The 17,324-nt window shown below is 42.4% G+C and overlaps 1 protein-coding gene and 1 long non-coding RNA gene across 3 annotated transcripts in view; one reads left to right on the forward strand and one right to left on the reverse strand.

The window, feature by feature from the left end:
- Positions 1 to 3,826: 3,826 nt before the first annotated feature.
- LOC123287824 (uncharacterized) lies at positions 3,827 to 12,751 on the reverse strand. Its single transcript, XR_006531182.2, has 3 exons — positions 12,616 to 12,751; positions 7,041 to 7,133; positions 3,827 to 3,963 (listed from the first exon to the last, which is right to left on the reverse strand). It is a non-coding gene; the product is annotated as an uncharacterized lncRNA (long non-coding RNA).
- AEBP2 (AE binding protein 2) overlaps positions 11,624 to 17,324 on the forward strand; it is a 58,404-nt gene continuing 52,703 nt past the window's right edge. For both annotated transcript variants that reach the window (XM_070494820.1, XM_070494821.1), the window contains exon 1: positions 11,624 to 12,396. In XM_070494820.1, coding sequence (XP_070350921.1) covers positions 11,735 to 12,396 — 662 coding nt within the window. In that variant the 5' untranslated portion in view covers positions 11,624 to 11,734. The remainder of the gene's footprint in view (positions 12,397 to 17,324) is intronic.

Genomic DNA, 17,324 nt, shown 5'->3' on the forward strand with positions numbered 1-17,324 from the left:
TAGAAGAAGAAAAAAAGAAAAACTCTGAGATAAGCTTTGCTAACTGCAGCTGTGCATACTCAGCATAATCAACTGTTGTTCAAAACTAACCAGGTCTTTCTGTCCCTCCTTAGTATATGAGTGAGCAGTCTTTCCAGGAAGTCAAGGTCCAGACATCAAGATTCAGCCTCACAAGGCCAAACACAGGCTCAAGATGAAAACTAACCAAAATAGTCCAGTCAAGGGAAAAGAAATCTAGCCTTCAAAGCCAAATGCTAGCTGGTGGGAAGGTGCCAACCAGCAATGCCACATGCACTTTCTCCCCTACCTAAAACCCCATAAAAACCCCTACCTTTTTCCCTTTGAGGATGTGACTCTTAGTTTTAACTCCCATCTCCTTGTCTGGCAGCCTTTCAATAATAAACCTCTTTCCTTGCCACAAGCCGGGCATTCCCGTTATTGGCCCTCCTATATGACAGGTAAATGAACTTGTGTTTGTGTTGGTAACACTTCCCCCAAGGTATTTAAGGTTAAGATTCAGAGTCTTGCCAGCTTTTTCTTGGCCAAAGATTTGAGCAAGGGTGGTATTCAAAATATTCAATGATTGGTATGGTATGGGCACTGGCCATTCAGAATGATTGCAAACCATGTTATAATAGGAGGGGCCTGAAGGACCCTGATGTGCCTTTTTTGTCCGTGTTGTTGCTGGATCATGGGAAGTACATGGGGGTGCCAAAGGGAGGTGGTAACTTTTCAGTATTTTAAAATCCATATGTGTGGGCCAGTCCTGTGCCCGAGTGGTTAAGTTCTTATGCTCCACTTCAGCAGCCCAGGCTTTCGCCGGTTCAGATCCTGGGTGCGGACATGGCACCGCTCATCAAGTCATGCTGAGGCGGCATCCCACGTGCCACAACTGGAAGAACTCATAACTAAGGATATACAACTATGTACCGGGGGCTTTGGGGAGAAAAACGAAAAAGAAAATCTTTAAAAAAAATAAATAAGGGGCCAGCCTGGTGGCACATCGGTTAAGTGTGCATGTTCTGCTTCAGTGGCCCAGGGTTTGCTGGTTTGGATCCTGGGTGCGGACATGGCAGAGCTTGGCAATCCATGCTGTGGTAGGCCTCCCACATATAAAGTGGAGGAAGATGGGCACGGATGTTAGCTCAGGGCCAGTCTTCCTCAGCAAAAAGAGGACGATTGGCAGCAGATGTTGGCTCAGGGCTAATCTTCCTTAAAAAAAAAATTAAATTAAATAAAAATTAAAACTTAAATAAATCAATAAAATCCATATGTGGAACTTGGGAGCTCTGGGCAACCACGCTTCCTGCCATGTTGTTTTATTACATCTGTTATAATTTACTTTAAAATACTTCCTTATAGACAGTGTAATGTATTTGTGAGTAAATTAACTTTAATCTACATTCTAGAGGAGGGTAGTTATCATTAGAGTTACCTTATTAGGAATTTGCGATCTAGGGGTGGTTAGTTATAATCTGAAGAGCCCTAATCAGGAATCCATACTTCCAGATGGCTACTTAAGCATTTCAAGGATCTTCATTGAAATTTATACCAGAAGGTTCATTAATTAGCATAAGAGATGTTAGAAATACATGTTCCTCGGTGAAGTGAACGGTGTTCCAGATACATGGCCAGCTAGAAAGATTTCACAGCCCTATTGCTCTTGTGCAAATGAAGTACAAGAACACCTGGTGAGGGGCTGCCCCGTGGCCGAGTGGTTAGGTTTGCCCACTCTGCTGCAGGCGGCCCAGTGTTTCGTTGGTTCGAATCCTGGGTGCGGACATGGCACAGCTCATCAAACCATGCTGAGGCGGTGTCCCACATGCCACAACTGGAAGGACCCACAACAAAGAATATACAACTATGTACTAGGGGGCTTTGGGGAGAAAAATGAAAAAAATAAAATCTTTAAAAAAAAAAAGAACACCTGATGAGAGAGTAAATTCCATAAAAGCAGGGATTTTTATTGGTTTTACTCATAGCTGTCTACCCAGAACAGTGTCTGACACATAGTAGGTACTCAATATAATCAATATTTGTTAAATAAGTTGTTGCAAAGCCCAGCAACCTACTACCTTCTCAGTCTAAGTTCTATCTGATTCTATGTCACCCACCTCTCCGCAATGTCTTCCAATCAACTCTTGGAGGCATCTACTCACAGACCTGAATAGAAGTTTGGCTGATTCTGTTTGAATATTGCTGCAGCCGCCTTTTCTACCCACTTGCTAATAAAACTTATGTGTTTGGAAGAATTTTGTCCAAATTTTGCTTTTCTTGTAATCTATCACCTGATATCAATGTTAGGGGGAGGGCAAACTTAGCTTCCACCTAGTCGAATCAATGGATCCTGTTGATATTTACTAAAAGAATCCGACAGCTGCTGAAGGGGCAAAGAGACTGTGAGACAGAGACATCTAACATTTTGTCTATCAGTTCCTGTGTAAATTGAGTCCTCTTCTTGGGGTCTACCTGGTGGGTAAGTTGGCACATTCTGCTTTGGCGGCCCAGGGTTCACCAGTTTGGATCCAGGGTGTGGACCTATGTACCGCTTGGCAAGCCATGCTTTGGCAGGCACCTCACATATAAAGTAGAGGAGGATGGGCATGGATGTTAGCTCAGGGCCAGTCTTCCGCAGCAAAAAGAGGAGGATTGGTGGTGGATGTTAGCTCAGGGCTAATCTTCCTTAAAAAAAAAAAAAAGAGTCCTCTGCTTCAAGGAGGCATCAGTGCTCTCTGGCAGTGTGGAGGAGGAATCTGGGAGGCTCTCATCAGAGATCAGAACAAGCGGAATGGATGTTATTTACCAGGAAGACCTTGTAGAACAAGAAGACAGTTGGCTAAGGATATAGACTTAGGAATCAACATTTAAAAAACAGGAAAGTCAAGGGGGCTGGCCCCGTGGCCAAGTGATTAAGTTCGTGCGCTCCGCTGCAGGCAGCCCGGTGTTTCCTTGGTTCGAGTCCTGTGTGCAGACATGGCGCTGCTCATTGGGCCATGCTGAGGTGGCATCCCACATGCCACAACTAGAAGGACCCACAACAAAGCATATACAACTATGTAACGGGGGGCTTTGGGGAGAAAAAGGAAAAAAATAAAATCTTTAAAAAACAAAACAAAACAGGAAAGTCAAGATAAACCATGAAAGATATCAGCAATCTAGATGAGTATGGCATCACAGAAGTAAGAGAGGAGAGGCAAGGAGGGCAGAAGAGAGGAGAAAATGCGATAAAGATGATAAAAATGTGATAAAGTAGAGGAAGATGGGGGTGGATGTTAGCTCAGGGCCAGTCTTCCTCAGCAAAAAGAGGAAGACTGGCAGCAGATGTTAACTCAGGGCTAATCTTTCTCAAAAAAAAAAAAAAGAAAAAGAAAAAATGTGACAAAGAACGCAGTGCAGAACTTGGTCTCAGACTTCTTTTCATTGTAATGTGATAGCAAGTTTGTAAGATCAGAACTGAGAGTATCTTGTAGTTTTGTCAATGAATGATTTTACTGAAAGTAGTTTTAAAACCTGTAGTGGGGCTGGCTATAATATTGCAGTACAGAGACAGTGTAGGGGAGGTGAGAAAGTGGAAAAAGCAACTATAGTTCATATTTTTAGAAGTTTGGATGAAAATGAAATCAATACTTTATAAGGATGGAAAGACTTGATCATGTTCATGAATTGAAAACAAGGAGGCAGTATTGACGGTGGGGTTGAAGACACAGAAAAAGATATGTAAGCTGCTGGCTCAAGGTGTAAGGTTTTCTTAATTTGAGTAAAGGCTAAGTTTTCACTAAAAAAGAAAGGACCCTAAAATATAGTAGCTTAAATAAGACAGAAGTTTATTTCTCTGCCATGTAACAGTCTGGCCAGTTTAGACTGACACGCAGCTCTGCACCATGAAGTCTCTCGGGGGCTCATATTCCTTCCATATGTTGTGTCACCAGCACTACATGTTGAAGCTGGGTCAACGGCACAGCCCTGTTCCAGCACGTAGGAAAGAAAGGCAAGAACGAATTAGGTGGAAGTTGTACGCGTTACCTCTGCTCATGTTCTTTTGGTGAGAATTTAGTCATGGAACTACCCCTAAGTGTTAAAATTTTGGTAATTTAGTTTAAAATACTGTATTTCAGCATAGTTAATATGATATGAGGGGCTGGCCCAGTGGCGCAGCGGTTAAGTTCGCATGTTCCGCTTCTCGGCGGCCCGGGGTTCGCCGGTTCGGATTCCGGGTGTGGACATGGCACCGCTTGGCATGCCATGCTGTGGTAGGCGTCCCGTGTATAAAGTAGAGGAATATGGGCACGGATGTTAGCTCAGGGCCAGGCTTCCTCAGCAAAAAAAGAGGAGGACTGGCAGTAGTTAGCTCAGGGCTAATCTTCCTCAAAAAAAAAAAATGATATGATGTATGTGCCAAGAATGTAAGCTTTGATTCTATAAAGGGTCAACTAACATGCTAAAGGAACAAAGGCCAGTCCAGTTCAGCAGTCTTCAGCTAGCTTTAGATCAGAAAGCAACATACTTGGGGGCCAGCCCCATGGCTGAGTGGTTAAGTTCGCACACTTAGCTTCAGTGGCCCAGGGTTTCGCTGGTTTGGATCCTGGGCACAGACCTAGGAACGTTCATCAAGCCATGCTGAGGTGGCGACCCACATAGCAGAGCCAGAAGGACCTACAACTAGAATATACAACTATGTTCTGGGGGGCTTTGTGGAGAAGAAGAAGAAAAAAAGATTGGTGACAGACGTTAGCTCAGGGCCAATCTTTAACGAGGAAAAAAAAAAAGAAAAAGATGAGATATTAAAAAAAAAAGAAAAGAACATATTCCAAAGGTTGCTGGTAGCACAATTTTCTACTGTCACGATCTCCATAAACCCTTGCTAATTGTCATAATGAATATAAAAATGGATTTTGTATTGAGGAAGCTAGTGATTTGTTAAATAGTATGATGAACCTTAGAAACAGTGAAATTAAAGTTACTCAGGGTATGGGGATGTCTGCAGTAGTTAGGAGACTTTTCTTATGTTTGCACGAATAGCAAGTTTTGTTATCTGATAACTTAAGGATGCCTCCTGATTCCTAAGCTGACGTGTGTTAAGCCATTGGGATTTCTGATTCCATCTTGGTGACTAGAGGGCACAGAATCCTGTGTCTGAAATGTTTTTGTATGTCTTGAGCATATCTTTCATTCAGCATGTCAGCAGAGCACCTAAAAGGACAAAGAGAGCTAGAATTTCACTCAACTTCCAGAACTGGTCATATGTACATTTCTTTGGTAGCTACTGTTCTCTATCCAAAAGAATCCAACACTTGGATTGACCAAATATGCTTAGGTTTATTAGCTGAGTGTAAGGGCGCTTAAAGGAGGCTGGGAAATGTGGTCTCCAGCTGGGCAGCCACGTGCCCAAGAAGAAGAGGAGGAAAAAAATAGAACATATGTGGTCTCCCCCACCCCCTTTTTAGGACACGTAAGAGTTGGCCACAGTAGAAAGCTTAGCTTGCATAGGGAAAAAAAAAATGCGCGAGGATACAGATAAGTTTATAGATGTAGGGGCAGGACATTGAAGGACCTGAAGCCCTCCGATTTCTGGGAGATAGGAAACCATGTTTGTATGTTTGTTTATTTTACCTGCATTAATTAGGATATTGTTTTGGCTGGTTTAGAAGAGAGAAACTAGATAAAAGATTTCTTTCTCACTCATAAAAAGTCTGAGTTGTTAGTCCGTAGGGGTGAGTGGCATTGCAAAATGAGGTCATCTGGAAACCCAGGCTTGCTCTCTCTGTGGCTCTGTCATCCTAGGGTGTGGTCGTGGTATGTGTGGTTGAGGCTGGCTCACTCCCACCATCATGTCTGTGTCCCAGCCCACGCACAGGGCAGAGGAAGAGTGAGAGAAGAGAGGGCAAGCAGCTTCCTTAGGAAGATGTGATCTCTTGTGCTCACAACTCATCGGCCGGAACTTAGCCACATGGCCAAACCTAGCTTTACGTGTTGCTGGGAGGTCATGCGCTCAGCAGAAACACGTGGTGGGAGTGAGTGGGGAGACAGCTTAGCAGATTCTGCAAAACCAAAAACAAAACAACCCAACAAAAGTCACTTAAAAAAAATAGTTTGAAGTAATTTACCAATATGTACAAAGGACTACAAAGTAGATATAAAAGTAAATAATAAAATTAGGGAGAAAGGGAAGAGAAGGAAAAAAAGAGGATATGAATACGTTTAGTAGTCAAACAGATGCCATATATATTTCAGGTGAAAGAAGGGAGTGGGGGGCCTTTTCTTGGCTTGAAGCCAAGGTAATTCATCCAAACTGCTGATACACTTTTTCTTTTTCTTGAGGAAGATTAGCTCTGAACTAACTGCTGCCAATTCTTTTCGCTGAGGAAGCCTGGCCCTGAGCTAACATTATATGCCCATCTTCCTCCACTTTATATGTGGGACGCCTACCACAGCATGGTGTGCCAAGTTGTGCCATGTCTGCATCTGGGGTCTGAACTGGTGAATCCTGGGCTGGCGAAATGGAACGTGTGCACTTAACCGCTGCGCCACCCAGCCAGCCCAGGATACACTATTTTTATATTTCACCAATTAAATATTTTGTTTAGATTCTTTCCTGCCTTCTCAGAGATTTGAGGGATAAAGTACTAAGTGGTATTGTAACTTGTGTGCTACAATAACTAACCCATCAAATTCAACTTTAATAATTGACAGAGTTTTGAACGTTGCATTATTTGGTTAGCAAGTTAGACACAAAATATATGAAAGGACAAAAAATGTGGTGTTTATGTTATTCAACTTTCACATTTTACCTACCCTTTCATAGATAGTTTGTAGGAAAAGCATTTTACTAAATTCAAATGGGAAACTATTCAAAATACCAGACATGTGGACAATGTTCTTATTGTAGCAAGTTGCCAGCCAAAGCAGTTATGACTCAAAATGGCTATCCTTCCAGAAATTTTAACTCAAAAACTATCATCATTATTCGGTTGGGTTTTCGTTGGATTACAGTCTACAGATTGGGGAAGCTTTCATCAAACTTCTAGTTCTTTCCAGCTTACCTTTTTTAGATTCCAAGTCAATCAGAGAATGAGGTCATCAGGCTGCTATTGATCTTGCTCACTATGGCAGTATCAACACGCAGAATGAAGAACCTGAAACAAAGGTGGAAAACATGTGATAGCTGCGTATTTGAGAGAGATTTTCAGAAGTATGTCACGGGTGGCGTAGCAGGAATCTCAGCTTGAATCTAAGCTGAGTCTGTTGCTGGGGTTCAAGCATGTCTGGGCATGTCTAGCCAACTGGTGAGGCAGGGCTGAAAGAAACCTGCTGACATGGGGGCTGAGACTGCTTCCTAGAACAGGCTCATTTTAATGAAAGAGAGAATTAGACAGAGAAGCCCTATAAGAAAGACTTAGTCATTGGATGGGGAGTAATAAATACAGCTTGGGGTAGCTGTTACTCAAAGCTGTCGCCAATCTAGGCCCATGAAAGCATGTCTGGGTCCCTAAGAGAAACAGAGCTTTGAGTGAAAACATAAAGAGGTGTTTCATTGAAAACCATATATGATATTGGGCAAAGCAGTCTGCTTCGGGGTTTCCCTAAAAGAGGTCAACATAATGATCTCCATTTCTTCAGGCTACACAATGGCTTTGGCTGTTTAGTTTGTATCACAGGTCCTGGTAGGAGGCGGCAGTGCCCGGAAGAGCAGAGCAGGGGAGGGGGCACTGGGAGAGGAATGTGTGAGCAGAGGAGAGACCCTCACCCCGTGGCTCCCAGAAAGCTGGAGGTGTCCTACGTTAGTAGGCTTGGCAGGTAGAAGAATCAGAGAAATTCAAGTTAGTGTTGCTAATCTGACCCCATTAGTACTGTGGTGGATGAGTTTGAATATCTTTCCTAATCAAATAGCTCTTATGCAGTGGGGGGTTATAGGGTACCTTATAATTATGCATAGAATCACACATTCTCCAAGCAGGAAGGAGAACTATAGAACAGTGATTCTCAATCTATGAAGGACCTATATATATATATATATATAAATATTTTTTTTTACATTTCCAGTGGATTGATATTTTTGCAAAATACAGTAAAAGTGCATTACCAGAATAATAAAAGAAACTGATGGCATCAAAAGCAGAGCCCCAATTTTTTATTATTAGATTCAACAGACGTAAAATTACTCTGGCAAGTTGTTATAAAAGTTTCTAGAAGCTAAAGTTAGTACTTATCTAGCTGCAGATCAGTAAGAAACAGTTTGTGGATGGGCACTGGTCTGCAGATGATGCTTCTTGCAGTTTCATCCAACCTCTCACCTGAAGGAACTCCGTTACCCAGAGGTCCTGCCTCTAGTCACGCACTTCAGTGAGTGGGATAACGACACTATGATACTGTGCTGATGTGGGCGAGTGACCTTGCTCCAAGGGGATGCGTGCAGAGTCACGATGTCCACGACTAAACCAAGAGAGAAAGGGAGAGGTGGTAGAAGTAGGGGTAATAGGAGAGTGAGGGGGAGAAGGAGTGGCAGGGAAAGAGCGGAAGGAAAGAGACAGGGAGAAGAAGGACACAGCATTGGCAAATGTGGCAAAATATTATTAACTGATGAATCTAGGCAGGTGTATAGGTGTTTTTAAAAATTATTTTATTTATTTAGAGGAAGACTGGCCCTGAGCTAACATCCGTGCCCATCTTCCTCTACTTTATATGTGGGATGCCTGCCACAGCATGGCTTGCCAAGCGGTGTGGAGGTCCCCATCCAGGATCCAAACTGGAGAACCCTGGGCTGCCAAAGCAGAACATGAGAACTTAATCGCTATGCCTTCGGCCAGCCCCTGTACAGGTGTTTATTATTTAATTCTTTCAAATTTTCAGAAAATATTTCAGTTAAAAAAAAGAACTCTTCAGTGATGGAAAATGCACTATTTGTCCAAAAAGTCAATTCCAAGATAGCGCATTTTCGTCTTTAAGTATAAATACTGCAGCTAGAGCATTCATTTTTGGCTTTGATACCTGCCATTTCCATATGTCTAATCTCCATCAATTTTCACCCTATCTCCTATACATTAGATACCCTTACAATATATTTTTAATCATATCACACCTTTCAAAAAAATATCTGAGTCTATATCATTGTCTTTCAAAGTTAAACTTTTTATTCAAGATTTTCTGGAATCTAGGGGGCTGGCCACATGGTGTAGTGGTTAAGTTTGTGTGCTCTACTTTGGTGGCCTGGAGTTCACAGGTTTGGATCCTGGGCCTGGACCTACACCTCTCGTCAGCCATGCTGTGGTGGCAACCCACATCTAAAGTATAGGAAGATTGGTGCAGATGTTAGTTCAGGGCTAATCTTCCTCAGCAAAAAAGAAAAAAAAAAGAAAAAAGATTTTTTCTGCAATCTAATCTTTAACTCTTTTTGAGCTTTCTAGCTTTGCTTTCTCATGGCTAATTAACACTGCCATGAATAAATTTTTATGCTTTTCCATGTTATTGTGTCTCAGTTCTAGAATTCCCCCTTGTACAGAGTTCTAGTCTAGGCTTTCTTCAAGATGCAGCTGGAACTAATTAAATTTAGATATAGTTATATATCTTACTATACACATCTGTTCAAATCCTACATTCTTCATGAAGTTTTCTTTGATAAACCTAGCTAAATGTTAATCCTAATCTCCAGGGTTTAATACAGTTAAGCACATACACTTAATATGCATTTTTCAGTTAAACTCTGATAGTTCTTAATTTACAATACAGGATGCTAATACATTCCTTGTTTATTTCAAAGAGTGGCTTTGAGGTTAAAATGTTTGAGGTTAGTATTCTGCATTGTATGTGTGCGTGTGAAGGTATCTGTAAACCATAATGCCCCATACTATTATATATTGCTTTTGTTTCTGCTTTCCCTTGAGGCACCATAAGGAATATATGATAGCTACTCAAAGACCTAAGGCAGCAGACATAAAATACTGGGGTACTCATGGCAGATGAAGATTGTCCAAAATATGTATGAGCACAGACTCTGTTCTAAGGCAATCAGTTCTTTGATCCTCACTCCCCTTAGCAGCCATTCCTAAAATTGACCTGTCTGAAAACCTGCCCTGGGGTCATGTGGGCTTCTTTGCAGCCTGATTTATCCCAATGGTCCGTCCCCTACTTTACAAAAGAAAGGCATAATTCTTCCCCATCCCAAATCTTACTAGGGTGCAATACCCTGGGGATGCAAAAACCTCCACCACACCAGAAAAGGAACAATCGGCTGGTGAATGAGAATGGGTAACACATCCTTTTACAAGTCAGGTGGTTGTCAGTTACTTGCTTTCAACAAAGTTGAAAGAGAACCTAATCAGAGTTGTCAGCTGATAGATCATTAGAAGTATTTTTTCTTTGTTAGATCTCTATGTGATTTTTTGGCATATAATTTGGAAGGAGTTCAAAGAACTGAGTGGCATTACTCTAACAAAACTCCATTCATTCTCATCTACTTATTTATGCGAACAAGTTTTCTTCATGCTTATATCCATGGAATTGAAAACTTGGAATAGAATGCATTCTATTAATACTCATCCACTGATAAAACAAACTAGTTGAAAAAAATTCATCCAATTCCTTCTCTGAAAGATGCATTTCCAACAAAATTTTACTTTTGTGATTAATATCTATTTATAAATATTTGAAATATATTTGTTGGTGATCAGTTGAAATAATTTATGATCACAGGAAATTTAAAAATACTTAAATTTCAATTTATATACACATTTTTATTACAGTGAAATAGATGATCAAGAAGGCAGTTCAAATATAAAATATATTATTGGGATAAAATTCCAGAGGGGATCTGGAATGTAAATATGAGTTCCAGAAGATAAAGGAAGGATGTAAATTGTCCAAGTATAAAAAAGATTGTATTTTAAAAGGTGAATATCGGTGAGTATTAAATCCCAATGGTACTCTGAGTTCACTGGTTACATTTAAAAAAAGTGACAGTTACAAAGTATTTATAACAAGCGGGAAAAAAATGTAGATGGTACTTTAAACTGGATAAGAACATACAAAACTGAGAGCTTCTGAGCAAAAAAGTTTGAAGATCTTGAACGTAAGAGATGTTTGCTCTGAGACTGTCACTGAACCATTTTTGGGGGTATTCAAACGCAGGTTGGACGAAAACCTGTAGCTTTATGGTGCTTATATGGATTTAGGACCTTGCATTGTATTATTTATTTTCATTCATTTTCATCTCCTCTCCGCGGCGACTGCAAGCTCTCAGAAGACCAGGGACTTCGATTCCTGGCTCAGCGCCTGTACACAGGGGACACTCCCCAAACACCCCCGGGATGAATGACTTCATCGTGAGAACGCTACGGGTTAAAATCCCCGGCCCGCACTCTGCTTTTCGCTCGGCGTGGCTCGCCCGCCGCGAGGCCGGGGAAGGCGTGGGAAGCCCCCGAGGAAACTCTGAGCACTCGCTGCTGCGGGCGGGGCCGGGCGGGGGCCGGGGCGCGGAGCCCACGGCCCGGGGGAGGTGCCACCGCGTGCCGCCGCGCAGGCGCGCAGCCGTCTCCGCGTGAGTGCGCGCAGCGGCGCGCCTGTCCCCGCGCGGGCTCCGTAGCGCGTGTGCAGGCTGACGCAGCTCGCGGGCCCTCCTCCTGCTCTGCAGCGGCGTCGGAGGAGTTTTGGGCGTTCGGGAGGGGGCGAGGGAGCGAGAGTCGAGAGAGGGAGGCGGCGGCGGCCGGGAGGAGGAGGAGGAGGAGGAGGAGCAGGCGCCGCCATGGCCGCCGCTATCACCGACATGGCCGACCTGGAGGAGCTCTCCCGCCTGAGCCCCCTGCCCCCTGGCAGCCCCGGGCCGGCGGCGCGGGGCCGGGCTGAGCCCCCCGAGGAGGAGGAGGAAGAGGAGGAAGAGGAAGAGGAGGCGGAGGCCGAGGCGGTGGCGGCGCTGCTGCTGAACGGCGGCGGTAGTGGGGGCGGCGGCGGCGGCGGAGTGGGGGGCGGCGAGGCGGAGACGATGTCGGAGCCGAGCCCCGAGAGCGCCAGCCAGGCCGGGGAGGACGAGGACGAGGAGGAGGACGAGGAGGAGGAAGACGAGAGCAGCAGCAGCGGCGGGGGCGAGGAGGAGAGCAGCGCCGAGAGCCTGGTGGGCAGCAGCGGCGGGAGCAGCAGCGACGAGACGCGCTCGCTGAGCCCGGGCGCCGCCAGCAGCAGCAGCGGGGATGGGGACGGCAAGGAGGGCCTGGAGGAGCCCAAGGGACCGCGGGGCAGCCAGGGCGGCGGCGGGGGCGGCAGCAGTAGCAGCAGCGTCGTCTCCAGCGGCGGCGACGAGGGCTACGGGACCGGGGGAGGCGGAAGCAGCGCGACCTCGGGGGGCCGGCGAGGCAGCTTGGAGATGTCGTCGGATGGGGAACCCCTGAGCCGCATGGACTCGGAGGACAGGTCAGTGCACTGAAGCGTTTCCCCTTCCCTCCCTCCTCTGGCACTCCGGGGCCCCTCCGAGGGGACCAGGGGGACTTTTTGCTGAGATCCCCCTGCTCCCCGCATCCTCGGCCCCTCCCCCAAGCTCTCAACTCGGAAATCGCTCCCGGCCGCCGCGCCCCTCTCGCAGCGGATAGCGGCTTCCAACTCTCAAACCGTTTCCCCCCCAACTCTCCTTACCCCGCCCTCTTTCTCCTGGGCTCGGCACTCCTGGCGGACCTGAGGACAGCTCTAACTCGGAAACGATCCCCGAAGTAGGCCCACGTCCTCGGGCGGAGCGAAGAGGGCCTTGATGTACACGCCTCGGTACACAAGGTTAGCTTCCTCCCGCCGTGTTCGCGAACACTTGTCAGAGCTGTAATTGACAAGTGTTTTCCAACATGGCTGGTCTCGCCTGGATTTAAGAGAACTTCCTTGTTCAGGGAGGAGACCCCCAACTATCACTTTCCTCTGCTTAAAAAAGAAAAGACTTTTTAAAAATATTTAATCACTGCTTCCAAAATTCCTCTTGTAGTCATTAATGTGGTCTCCAGCGTGATTGGAATAGCTTCTCTTGTTTTGTGGTCGAATCTGGGAGAAAGTTTAAAACGTGTATAAATCATTGTAGAAAACAATCATGAATTGGTGTCCTTTACAATAACTTTGCGGAATCAAAGGGAGTTGGAATCGTGACAAAATACAGTCTAGAAGGTACAGTAGTATGCGGTTTAAAATCTATAGAGTAATGCTTCAACGTGAGAGTCATGATTTTAGGTGATAATATTTCAAGTCGTGTATTGGAGAGGTCTGAAGGAATTAGTAGCATTTTCCGAAAGCTTGTTAGAAATAACGTGGAGACTGGCAAAACTGCGCTTCGTTTTTTCGGGACGTTACAAAAAATTTATTGTGCTAGTATGTTTCAGTTGTTACTGTCATTACTTTTTATTTCTTTGGAAAGCTTCGTATTTTAACTAATTGGTTTTTAATGTACTTTTTTAAACAGAACCACGTTACGTATTTTCAACTGCTTCTAAAGTGTATTAGCGTTTATTTCGATCATTTGCTAATGCTTTGATGAACAGTAGAATTTTTTAACAGTCGATACTGACTTGGACTTAAAAGTTTAAGTATTCTGAAGTTCTAGGAATTCGGATTGTTCACTGATGAAGATAAGTACTTTGGTTTCTGTTTAATGGTATAAGAAGCGTAAAGCCCTAAATGTTTTGAAAACATAGCATTAGATTCTGTTTGATATTTACTTTGATATCTGGTTAAGAAAACATCTTGGATGGCATAAAATAGACTGTACAGACTTTAGAAAAATTGTCCTGAACTATAGCGTCATGGGCAGGAAAGAGAATGTCTACAAGAAAATTAAAAATTGATGTGAACTGCACAATGAAGCGTGTGCTGTTTATCATTTCACTGTATCCTCCTTTCTCGGCACCAGCAGATATTTGAAAGTTGACATTAGTTGGTACGATCAGCATCTACTACAGTTCTTCGTTTGTCTAGTACACACGCAGACACACACACTCTTGCCTACCACTGTACAATTTAAATGTCTCAGTCATTTCATTCTCACAACTCTGGTGGAAGATGGATATTATCTTGACTTCCATTTAGCAGATGAAGAAGCAAGTTGAGTGTCGTACTTAAAACAGTGAGCGTAGAACAGAAGTGGTGGAGCTGGATCTGAACAAAGGTTCTCCAGTGCCATGCTATTTCCACTTGACGAAAGTTAGAATAATTCACCTTAAATAATAGGTTGTATGTGTCAGAGGTTTTTTTTTTTAGTTACTATCTGTCCACTGCATCCCTTTAGAAGACAGTGAATTATTAAAGTAATTTTCATTCAGGACGTGGAGTTTTGGCTTCGTTTCATATTTATTAGATATTCACTTGAATATCTAATTTCTGCATCGTATTTCAGAGTAAGGAGTAAGATACTGGTGCAACAAGTCCAAATAAGATTAAACATACTTACTTTCCTTAATACTCTAATTAGAGACACAAAATATTGTAATCATTTTGCCATTTCAGTGTAATGTATGAAAAATCCCTGACGTACTAGTGAAACTGATTGTGGTCTTGATAATCTTAATCCTGAAATATCCCCTTGTTGCCTTTGAATTTTCTTTTGAGTTTGAAATTTGGAAAAGATGCATAATTCTTACAAACTGTCCTGCAGATTACCCCCGTCTTTGTGGATTTTATAGATTGATTTCATGGTAGGAAGTCTTTATTTTTGTAAAGGATGGAAGGATATGGTGGTTTTAAAGTGCTTTTAAAGAAACTTGAGGCATTCCTATTACAATGATTTTATTCTCATTAGATTTTACTCTTTCTGTGGGACTTCAGTTTTTTTAATCACTTTGAAATTAGACTGCACTTTTGAGTGATCTAAAATACTTTAGATTTTGTTGAACTCTCTTAAATGTTTTTAACTAAGTCCTTTTTTTTAGAGAAGAACTAAATATAAAAACTTAGATACTAAAGCTTGTGATCCAAAATGTCAGCTTACGAACATGTGTTGGAAGTGGTGTGTGGTGAAAGGTGACTAATTTATGAATGATTAAATGATACTTGGTACAAAAAACATTGATTATTTTCCCCAGGAGAAAATTATTTATTCAAAACCAGTGTAAGTGTATTAGTGTGTTTATTTTGGTAAATTTAGAAAACTTTAAAGTTGATATGTAATTTACTTTTCGTTTGGTTATAGAGATAATGGAATTTTCTTTGGGGGGAATATTTAGCTGTGCAAGACCACTAAAAACTAGTTTTTCTTTTACTTTGAACTTAAGTACTTTTTAATTAAAAAAAACTTTAAGATAAATCTTTTAGGTTAGTTTTAGAGGTTAAATTAACTTTAATAGGATTTTAGAATTTAAAAATGCCTCTAAAATTTTTTTAGTTTACGAATTAGTTCTAGCTATTGAATCAGATTGTACATGAAAGTACTTTTAGGTTCTTATCTGTATATAGGTGAATTGATAACTATAGCCTCTATTTTTGGTTGTTTCTTTAATATATGTGTGTGTGTGTGTATATCTCTGTCTCCCCAACTAGAGTGTAAACCATGACTTATTTTGAAAACGCCAAGACCACTTTTTATGAGCCTTTCTGGATAAGTCCAGGTGTCAAGTGAAAAGGGCATGTGTAAAGGTGGGGTGATAGTGCAAGCGAATATAGCATGAAAGTTAATGGTCAGCCAAGGCCACAAGCCCTTACCATTTTGTGGGTCAAAATTTGGACTCCCAGCCTCACGGGTTGCAAACTTTGAGATAGGATTAAGATTAGTTTGACACTGGAAAAACAGGCTTATATTGCCTAATTTCCCAGTAGTGTCATTGGGAAGATCTTTTTCCAGTATAGAGGCTAAACTTTTAAATCAGATTAATACTAAAAGGCTGCATGTTGAGGTTATCATCAAGATTTATTAAGGATCTTTTTGGTTGAGGCAATGTAGTACTTACTTTGTGAAGTAATATTTTGCTCAATACTTTGTGATGGAGTGCCCTTTCACTAGCTACCTCTTTCACCTCTGAAGCAGCTGTCAATAGTCTCCAGCATCCCTCTTTAAGCTACCCTTTTATTTTGATTAAATTTAGGGAGAAGAGCTCTAATAGGTCTCAGTTTTCATTGGTAGCGTATTGTAACTCTCAGTTAAGGAAGGTATGGCTCTGCTAAAACCTAAGCAGACAACAGTAAACTTTAGGATTGAATTTATATGGAGAGATTCTAAGGGATCATTTTACTTTTAAGAAACCTTAAGACTAGTTTCTTGGTTCAGTTAGGAAGTTCAGTGTATAAGCTAGTTTGCTACCAAACACAGGTATTTACTATGTTCAGGACTCTTTACTGGGTGTTATAGGAGATAGGAAGACAAAATCCCACTTCATTCATCTTGCATATTACTGTTAGACTTTTAATTCCAAGGTGTAGGTTTTGCCATAGCTCTTAGCACAAAATTTCATTGACTCTAAACAAAGTTAGAGGTTTCACACCTTGCCTCTTGTATTAGTTATTTATTGTTGTGCAACAGATTTCCCCCAAGTTTAGCAAAGATTTGTTATTACATGTGGTTTCTGAGAGTCAAGAATGAAGAGGCTTAGCTTGGTGGTTCTGGCTGAGGGTCTCATGAAGTTGCAGTGAAAATGTTGGCCAGCACTGCAGTCATCTGAAAGCTTGACTGAGGCTGGAAATCCAGTTCCAGGATGGCTCATTTATGTAGCTCTTGGCAGGAAGCCTCAGTCACTCCCCAAGTCAGTTTCTCCATAGGGTTTTTTGTGTGTCCTCATGACATAGCAGTTTCCCCCAGAGCAAGTGATCTGAGAGAGCATGCAAGGAAGAAGTCGCAATTCCATTTTACGACTTAAATGTACATGCTCACATTTTCTTCATATGTCTTCATTTAGCAGATAAGTTTTTCCTATTACTTGTTTTATCGTATGCTGATGCACAAGAATTGCTTCAAATTTATGTTGACTGAGACAACCTTTCAAAACCCATCAAAATGCCACAATTACTATGTGTGATAGATATTTATTCTACACAGGTACATAGAACTCCCATTATGTACCAGGTACTATTGGAGGTTCGTAGAACCCCCGTTATGTGCCAGGTCCTATTGGAGGTACTGAGTACACAGCAGTGAATAAATAAAGCCCTTGACCTCATGGGTGGAAGAGACAGACTGCACACATGAACTGATAGTAGGTAGTAATGATCTCTTACCTTTATTATGAAGTAATATAGGGTCTGAAATCCCCCAAAGTACTGTACCACCTGTTAAATAATGTGGCAAGTATCTCTAAATGAGTGCTCCAGAAACTTGTAAAAGAATGTGCCAGACCAAAATATTTTATTAGAAAATTTACATTTTAATTAATTATCTATTCTGTGGT

This window comes from Equus asinus, chromosome 22, assembly GCF_041296235.1.
Source record: "Equus asinus isolate D_3611 breed Donkey chromosome 22, EquAss-T2T_v2, whole genome shotgun sequence".
Taxonomy (NCBI): Eukaryota; Metazoa; Chordata; class Mammalia; order Perissodactyla; family Equidae; genus Equus; species Equus asinus.